General features: G+C 39.9%; 1 protein-coding gene across 6 annotated transcripts in view; it reads left to right on the forward strand.

The window, feature by feature from the left end:
* Nucleotides 1-8,421, forward strand: part of satb1b (SATB homeobox 1b) — an 81,916-nt gene extending 73,495 nt beyond the window's left edge. For 4 of the 6 annotated variants that reach the window (XM_025061244.1, XM_025061242.1, XM_025061243.1 and 1 more), the window contains 2 exons: nucleotides 4,496-4,705; nucleotides 7,257-8,421. In XM_025061244.1, the coding sequence (XP_024917012.1) occupies nucleotides 4,496-4,705; nucleotides 7,257-7,925 (879 nt within the window). In that variant the 3' untranslated portion in view covers nucleotides 7,926-8,421. The remainder of the gene's footprint in view (nucleotides 1-4,495; nucleotides 4,706-7,256) is intronic. The other 2 variants (XM_017038100.2, XM_008323283.3) reach the window with 1 other exon arrangement.
* The last annotated feature ends 1,395 nt before the right edge of the window (nucleotides 8,422-9,816 follow it).

Below are 9,816 nucleotides of genomic sequence, written 5' to 3' on the forward strand. Positions count from 1 at the left end.
GGGGTTGATGACCAGTCTCTACTCTGACGGATCAGCCCTGTCCTCGCATTGGCAGCCTGTGACTGCAGCCACTCACTTCCACAGTAGCAGCACATTGGCATAACTGGGTGAATCCCGCACATGAATCCAACTATTGTGTTAGGAGGAAAAACATTCTTTATCAGAACAACCGGCTGCTATTTATACCAGGGGATGTACAATGGAGCTGCTGAAGAGTTTATTACCCTTTTTAATTTGCCACCTTATGACCCGAAAGACCCACAATTCCCTGGTCAGCGCCGTGTCTGCTGTGAGACAAAAAAATGACTAAAAGGCTGCTGGTTCTCTGTTGCTCGCGACGTTGTTTGAAACTAATTAATAATCGGGCAACAATGACCTACAGGCAAAGGATTATTGGGCAATATTGTCGCAGGTGTTTGTGCCAACGTAGCAAGATAATCCTCTGCCTGTTGGTACTTATTGCTCGGATGAACCTGTGTGCAGCATCTGTGGTTGCGGATGCAGAGATTTATTCAGCATCAACATGAACTGACTCTCCTGTAACACACTGTAGACCAAAGCAGAAGAGCTTTAAAACGCTGCGATTTAAATCGCAACAGCTTTTGCTGTTGGTCTAAATGTTCTTAAAGCGGCGGTGAATGGGGTGGAGGGCGCTGAGTAAATGTGATTTCAAATCAAAGCTTTTCCAGAGATTCTTGAGCAGTTTCATGAGGGTGTCATGCTGTGATCGTCTAAACAAACAATCCCTGACGTCAATTCATCCAGCCTGCAATCCAGTATCTGTGCCGCTTACAGAGATAGAGGAGACGCTGGAGCAAAATATTGAGTGTAATCCCCATTTTATTTCCAGACACGTCGTAGAGCGTATCACGGTTTTGAGTGAAACTAAGGGTTGGTGCAAAGGCTGGATGGTACTACTGAAAGACACTAGAACTGTTCCTGGAAAATAACAGGTTAAGAGTAACAGGTTACACCACGCAATCATCATGGTGTCACATCAGTTGAACATTCTGATTTTTATCCTAAACTCACACGGAGGTGAACGTTTCTATAGTGTACGTGTCATTTTAATGTGCAGCTAAGAACCTTTGCAAGTTCCAAGTAGTTTACATGCCTTGGGCGAGATGCTAGTGTGCAAGTGGTCCTGGTGAAATCAGGGTGTAGGATGGTGGGGATCGAGCAACATACCACTGCTGGCCAAGGCAGCAGTTGAACCCACAGTCTAAATCCTCGGGTGTTTACGTGACAAATGTATGCTACTTCTAACAAAAGCACGAGGTTTGTAGAGAGAGTTTACCATTTATCTTGTCTGTTAAAGTCAAGTTTCTGGTTTGACATTATTGAATCCATCTTGACTGAAGACCAGCTGTGCTGAAACACACTGAGAACACAAGGGCCTGTTCTCAGCTACCTGTGCTATTTTATTTATAGAGAGTCCTCCAGTGATCTTCAACCTAACACCCGAGCACACTGCATTGAAGAGCCCTAGATTTTCTCTCTCTCTCTCTTTTTTTTTCTTTTTTTTTCCTTGTTTTGTGGTTCGCGTTGGAGCACTCCAGCAGCAGGGGGCAGCGACTTTCATGATCCAATCAAGAGCGGCTGGTGCTTGTCAGAGGCGGTGGAGAGGCTCAACAAATCACATTAAACAATAAAGGAGGGGAAAGGAGATTAGCAACAGTACCGTCATAGCAGCAGAGTGAGGGAACGTTCGACATTAAATGTCGATTTAGTACTTTTGAACCAAATAGCTGATAAACGAGTGAGCCGTACATCCAATCTGTGATTCTTAGGGGGATTAAGCATCAATAAATGATATGCACTGGTTTAAAGTTTCTCAAATATTTTAAGCTTCACAGCAGCATTTTTCCCCTTTCTGTTTTTCTACAGCATTCTACTGGCTATTTGGCTACGTCTACATATCTGTCTACAGTTACATTTCTCGATTTTCGTTCAGCTGCCACGGTGTTTTAGAGTTTGTATAGACTGGGATAGGAAACGTATTCGTCGTTCAAGGGCATTTTTGATTCTCCGTCATATTTCTTAGCTATTTTTCTGTCAAAATGTAGTTCTTTATTGAGATTTAAGCACCTTCCATTTTGACTAACAATCATCGTTTGATGAGCTTACCATTTTTAGCCTACTTTTTGGTTCACTTTTAGTGATACATTGACTGAGTGTTTTCATAATAGTTCATTACACTGTGCTATTATTGAACTAACTCTATTATAATGTCTAATTTACAGTTCTTGGTGGCTTGACCATCGTTTAAAATTATTTTTGCCTATTCTTTCCTTGCTTTTTTGGGGGTATGTTTTTTTACATAAAAGACACATTTTCATAATCTGAAAATTAACAGTATATTTTGAAGGGACATGTGAAACCCTGTTATTTAAATACCTGAGACAATCCTTGTTTTTTTTTTATTATTTTATTTTAATCCTTGCTCATTTCCTTTGCTACATTCTGTGGCTCCTCGTCTCACCCAGTGCTTCCTGTGACCGGCCTGTGGAAGCAATGCAATTAGACAGACACAAACAAAGCTCTCCAAACCACCATGGAAAACGCTGACTGTCCACTGTCCACTGTCCACAGAGCCGTCCAGCAGCAGCAACGCCAACCGTTGTTTCACCAACACACGTACGCACACATTTAAAGAGACAAAAAGACAAAGTTAGCTGCTCTGTGTAAAAGGCCACGGCACGGACAAGCGCAGATTTGAAGTCATGAACTAATAAAGTCTACTTAACTTCAGTCAACGCTCTTCTTGGCGTTGATCGTAATGAAGTTCACGTCATGCCTTTGTTTGATTGGCTCTGCTACTCTGGGTTTAATCCTGCTGGTTTGGGGAGTGTTTGAGTTGGATTACTCCAGTGTTGGGCCTCGGTACTGTTTCCCTGGCTATGACAAGACACTGTGTGAGTGTGTGTGTGTGTGTGTGTGTTTGCTTCGGTGTTCTCCCTCTCGAACAAATCAGCTGAAAACCTCAGACAGCCCCCAACTCAATCGCAGTCCAAATCCCTCTGCATGCAAATTAAAAACGCAACAATAAACATGGCAGAGGAACAAGGTGGGCTCACGGGCTCGCTACAGCTTTACGACCCCCTCGTTCCTCACGTCTCTCTCTCTCTTCCTTCCTCGCACTTTCTATCTCTTTGTCTCTGGTTTTTTTTTTGCCTCACTCTGCCTGGTCCTGACTTCTTCCAGAAGCCCTCCTGGGTTTCATGAGTCTTCTGGGAGAAGTCTTGCCAGGGAACGTCCAAACTGCTGAGTTATCTCTCGCATGCAGCGTGAAGATGTGGCTCTGCCCACCATGTTTGTGTCTGTGTGTGTGTGTGTGTGTGTGTGTGAGCAGACCAGTAGCCCGGTGTAATCCTCTGGAAATATAAGGTGCTGCCACACACTGGCCTGGAAGATTACAGCAGTGCTCTGACACTCCGCCAGCGCAGAGTGGTCAACTGAGCGCATGTACACACACCCACTGGGGTCAGAAATTATTAGGGCATGCTAATTCCAAAGTGTTTGCTTTTTTTGATGTTGTATAATCAACATTATTGAAAAAGAAAAAGGACAGAAAAAAATTTAATTTTAAACTTATGTAAGCCAAATAATAAATGAATAAAGCTAGATGAAAAAGACAAGCCAAGGCAGAAGGAAAAGGTAAAAAATAAACTAGAAATATGCAGTATAACTAAAAACTATAATATCAGTGATATTCAGATTAATTTATGTGTATGTAATTTCTCGTCAAATTAGGCCCAAATTTAGTCCTAAAGGCTTCAATCAAAAGATAAAACTATTCCATCAAACAGGTGCAGACCTCATTACTCGTGTATGGTGTAAGATAAAACTATTCCATCAAACAGGTGCCTCATTACTCGTGTATGGTGTTTGTGTGTGTATGACGGAGCTTCAAATATACTTCATAAATATATGGATTTCTTTTAATAAACTTCTTTCTAAAGCTGAGTTAATTGTTCTTGAATTGGCTTATATGTACAAGTATAATGTAGAAGTAGCTAATTCTTCCGATTATCTACGAGCTTTCAACTTTGTAATTTACACTTTTGTTCTTCATGCATTTGATGACATAAGATTATTATTATTCTAAAGGGTTTTTTTTGTGTGTGATTCTTAAAGAAACTCAATAAACCTAAATGTAAACGTGATTTATTTGTGATTCGTGCCGTAGACATGGAGAAAACTATTATCTCTCCGTGTTTGTCTTGTGACCCACTTCTGGGTTCCACAAACAGTACTAATGACATCAAGTGTTTCTAAAGGTGGACTCGCTTCTATTCTTGTGTGTGTGATGATGAATACAGGATAAATAACTTCCAGAAATGCTCTGTTTGTTTCAGTTTACCAAAGGTGTAACCTCAGAGTGTTTAACGTCCGCTCCAGGACTGAAGTTTAGGCTTAAATGATGGAAGAATAGTTCAAACTCAGACACATGTTGAGTCAGGTTTAACTCGACTGGATCACTCTCTCTCCACAGGGTTGGCTCTGTGAGCTGCTTCGCTGGAAGGAGGATCCATCTCCTGAGAACCGGACGCTGTGGGAGAACCTCTCCATGATTCGACGCTTCCTGAGTCTGTCGCAGGTGGAGCGTGACGCCATCTATGAGCAGGAGAGCAGCGCGGGTCAGCAGCAGCATCACGCCGAGAGGCCGTCGCACCTGATCCACGTTTCTACTGAGCAGTTACAGGTAGGGTGATCTCACACACACACACACTGTGTACTAATTAAAAAAAAAAAAAATGGATTCAACCTCAGTTTGTTATTGTAGTGGATCCAATTTAAAGACTCCAAAAAATGTTCAAAATTTTAACATTTAGATTTTTTTGCAAAGTAAATTTAAAAATGCCGTTGTTGGCCGTTGATAATAATAATTTAATATTTATATGTTGTCTCTTGCTAAGTAGTTTTGTCCAATAAAATGCAGCAGAGAAGGAAAATCCCCTGACTTAAAATCTAAAGCAAGAAAATTTTCTTTTTTTGTACAAATTATAAAGCTCTCCTAATGTATCAAATAAATTATTTAGTAGAGACATATTTCTATTTGTAGAATATTTGCAGCTACAATTAAAACAAAGTAAACACATGACTTGGTTTAGGCATGAATAAAATCCCATTTTACTTCAACGAAAATAGTTTTTTTCGTTTATATGAACATTTATCTAATTTGCTTCAGACACGATGAGTTAAGCACTGCGAAAAGATGATGTCTCGTCTTTAAGTTAAGTAATAAATCATTTCAGAGACTACTGACTTCTTTTAATTCCTATTTAAGCAACTGGATTAAAGAGAATCCCGATCAGATTTGAGGAACGGTTATTCAAGTATTTTCACAGGCTGCTGTGTTTCAATCTGCAGCAACAAATGAGCAGGAGAAGAAAAAACTAACCATATTTCTCACCCTTTATTTAATCTTTTTTTATTTAATTTTGCAGAAATCTGTAATAAACAACACTCAAAGTGTTTTTTTTCCCTCTTGTTAATTTAAAACACTGCAACACTTAAAAGTTTTTTCACCGAACGCTGTGTAACGACCCTGACTTTATTTAACAAACGCTGCTTTTACAAGAGACATCTGGCAGATGAATTGGAAAACACACACATGCCAACACACACACACACGCACACAGCCTCTGTTAGTGCTGGAAATATCTTAATGAAGCACAATAATATGTGTATTAAAAGTCTGCGCTGCAGCCGAGCAGTTGATTAGTTATTTTCGTGACTTGGAAACGTGGCCAACGTTTCAAAAGGGGGGCTGCCATTTACAAACTCACATTTCAGCAGCGGATATGGAGAAATTTGCTGCAGAAATGCAGTTTCAATGGGATTGTTATAGATTTAATGGTCGCCATTCTCACTGTCCATGAGTGAATGGTGTTTGTCCTCCACCAGAGCTGTGCATCAGCCAAATGAGCTCAGATTTACTCTACAGGAACCACCGCAGCTCCGTGCATTTCCACTGTTAAAATATAAATTAAAACCACATTCCACTCCCTGTAATTGTGCTTGTTTGTTGAGAAAACTCCACTTTAAAACGTCGTCTCCGAAGCTTTACAGTCAGAAATGAGAAAAATCAAATAGCTGGGGTCAGTGACGGACGTGACACACTCAGCCGCTCGCTCGCTCACTGACTCTACAGCCACACAATGAGACATTTTACGAGCTGTGTGTGTCAAGTGTTTACACTAACAGAGGAAAAAATGTCATTTGATGCTGCGGCAAATCAGCCAAAGTCATCTCACACACACACACACACAACGGCAAAAAATCAAACCAAAGTGAATTGTTCACAGAGAGGTTGTTCAGTGATGGACTGGCACGGAACAGAGATAAGCTGGTAACGTTGTAGGAGAAGGGGGGAAAGTCAGGTCAGGTTTCTGTGATTACTCCCTGACAGGTTCAAAGTTCCACTTGAAGGACCGGTTCTAACTGGAAGATCAGGGGTCCCCAACGGCCGGTCCACGGACCAGTACTGGTCCATTAGTCATTTAGTACCAGGCTGCAGTGGGACAGTTAAAAATGTGCTTAATTTTTACTAATTTACGTCCAGTCATATCCATTTACTTTCTTTATTTAAAGATGATCAATTAATAAAAAAACGTTTAATTTCTCAGGTTAAGCTCCCGTGGGCCGCATTTGGCGCCCGGGCCTTGAGTTTGACACATATGTTCTACAGCAACGTATCGATTTTTTATTTTTTATTATCAATTAACATGGAAATAATCATGGGATTGTTTTGTTTTTTTTTGCTATTATTTCTTCTCCAGTGATTACAAAGGTAGATCCCTCTGCTCCACTTTTCGTAACCTGATGTTAGCATGTGACAGTAACAGTTAATTTCAAATAAATATTTCAAACATTTAACTTATGATGAAAAATGCACACAAAAATGCATTAGTACCAGCTAAATATGACAAAACTCTTTTTTAATAATTTATTTTATATTTTAATTTATTTTCCAAAAATGTTAACTTTAACCAAATAAAAACGGCTAAAGACAACAAAACAAAAAATACAAATGAAATGAAAATGAAAAAAAAAAGTACAAATCATATTGTAGCCTTTTACAAAATAAGAGCCACAATATACAGCACTGTGGCAAACAGAAGTCAATTGAAAAGTGAAAAGTTATTTAATGAGACGTTAACTTCCTCCAGCTCAGCTCTGTTCATCTTAGCTTTTATCAGGACAAGTGTACGACTGATAACATCTCTGCTTCTCCCGGTTCCTCTCCACAGCCTCAGCCTCCTCAGTCCCAGCAGCAGCACCAGCCTTCCCTCACACTCCAACATCCCTCACAGCCCCTTCTCTCCCAGCAGCCTTTGCAGCACCAGCAGCATCAGCAGCCAACAGGGCCGCGGCTGCCTCCTCGCCAACCATCCACGGCTTCACCGGCCGAGACCGAGGACGACGGAAGCAGAGCCGGAGGCATCGGCGGCATCAAGTCGCGCACCGGTGGAGGCAAGATCTCCCTGGAGGCTCTGGGAATCCTGCAGAGTTTCATACAGGACGTGGGTTTGTATCCAGACGAGGAGGCCATCCACACGCTGTCCGCTCAGCTGGACCTGCCCAAGCTCACCATCATCAAGTTCTTCCAGAACCAGCGCTTTTACGTCAATCATCCGGCCAAGACAGCCAAGGAGCCCAACAACAACACCACCAACACCAACAACAACAACAGCAGCAGCAGCTTTAATGCTGCAAACACCAACAGCATCAGCAGCAGCAGCAGCAGCCCGGCCTTCGACGAGGAGCTGACAGACTTCAGGGAGAGCAGCCACGAGCTGCTGAAGGAGCTGGACGAAGGCACGCAGACCAACAACATCTTCTCCATCAAGATGGAGGAGCATCTGGAGAGGGGAGGTCTTGAAGTGCGGGTCGAATCGGAACGTGAGGTCAAAGAGTAGGAACTCGGCCACCGAGGACCGTGCCCCAGCAGCCCCACACACTGAATCACAGCCACTGAAAACCAACAAACAGTACAGTCGTGTTTATTGTTCTGTTCTTCACCACAAAGATACTGTACATGAGAAAAACGTCAGACACAGACTGACAGAAAGTGAATCAAATTCACACACACTGGATAAAGAAAAAAGTCCATTTCAGACTGAATAAGACTTTAAACTACTTTTTTGATTTTTTTTTTTTTTGTACAATCTGTATACATCACTGTAAAGACTGATGCATCACTGAAATAATCTGCACAAAAAGAAATTATTCTAAGTATGTTCCCGTGGATATTTTGCTTACTGCACTTGATGTCTGTTGTTTTACACTTGAGCTACTGACGATATTTAAAAAGGAACAAAAAAGATTTCCCTTCGTCCACATACGTCAGGGGTTTCCAAAGTTTCGCTCAGGGGCCAACGTTCAAATAACTTTTCATACAATTCACTGTATTTTAAGTTTCCTTCGTCCACATACGTCAGGGGTTTCCGAAGTTTCGCTCAGGGGCCAACGTTCAATTAACTTTCATACAATTCACTGTATTTTAACAAGTTTTAATTAGTGCTCCACAGTTAAATTGATCCAGGCCTAAATAGATTTCTACCAAACTGCTACTTTTTTTTTCTTTTTTTTTTTCTTTTTTGACATTTTAGCTCAGAAAATGAAACCTTTAGTTTGGTTGATTTTGATTCGGATCTTTGAAGAACACTTTTTTCATTTTATTTTTATCAAGAAATCACCAAATTATATTTATTATATTATACAGAAATGAAAAATATTCATACATTTTTAAATTATGTTAAGAACAAAAACACAGCTAAATTGGCTAGTATTTATTTCAGAAACAGCTGTAAGTACATTTTGGTATTTTTTATTTAAAGTTAGCCAAGATTATAATTAAGTTAAATTAATAATTTGCTAAACTTAATGGCGAATTACAATCACAAATCTAGTGTATTGAAAACCTGTCCAAGTACCCCGATTGGCCCTAGAGCCAGACTTTGAAAACCTCTGCCGTATGTGACAGTAAACTGTATTTTTCTTTTTTTTTTTTTTTGTGATCAAAATGAAGATCAAGGACCAAGAGTTTGACGAGGCCTAAATCAGGAAGTTTGAGGTCTGGATCCTGCTGGAAGATGACTTTGTTTCTTTTAATTAAAAAATGACAAGCACCTCACTTTCTGATGAAGATGATGATGATGATGATGATGATGATGAAAAACACTTCAGACCAATCACACAGGTGCATCTCTGCTCACATGCTCATCTTCTTCTACTTGTCCAGAAAGGAAATATACATGAATAAATATATAGAGATCTATAAACATATATTGTACTTGTAGAAAATCATGAAAAATAAAAAATACAGACTTAATTAAACTATGCCAACAAATGCCTTGTACTATAACGGCACTGCCGATGTTCCCATTCCTTTGCAGAACCTTTGTCACTGTAACTCCCTGAATCTCCACACGGTCAGAAATGTGAATTTTACATCAAGTTTTTTTTTGTTGTTGTTGTTTTTATATCCTCCCAAATTATTTATTTGAAGCTCATTTAGTGTTTTCCGATGTTGTAACTTTTATTTTTAATTAAATATTATCTTTAACGTAGCGCTAACCTTTTTTTTTTAAGATATATAAAAAGTCCCACTGATCTTTAATTTATTTTTATCAATGTAATTTTTCCCATTGTGGGCAGTTAAAAATGAAAAAAGTGTCTTAAAAATAGTTTCTTTGTTTCGTTTTTTAAAGGAAAAAAGTGCTTTAAAGGTTGCCTATATTTTAAAGAGATAAGGAAAAACACAGTGCAGTCTGTCCAGCTTCACCATGAATATGTTATGTATGCAAT

This window comes from Cynoglossus semilaevis, chromosome 13 (genome assembly GCF_000523025.1).
Source record: "Cynoglossus semilaevis isolate Cse_v1.0 chromosome 13, Cse_v1.0, whole genome shotgun sequence".
NCBI lineage: Eukaryota > Metazoa > Chordata > Actinopteri > Pleuronectiformes > Cynoglossidae > Cynoglossus > Cynoglossus semilaevis.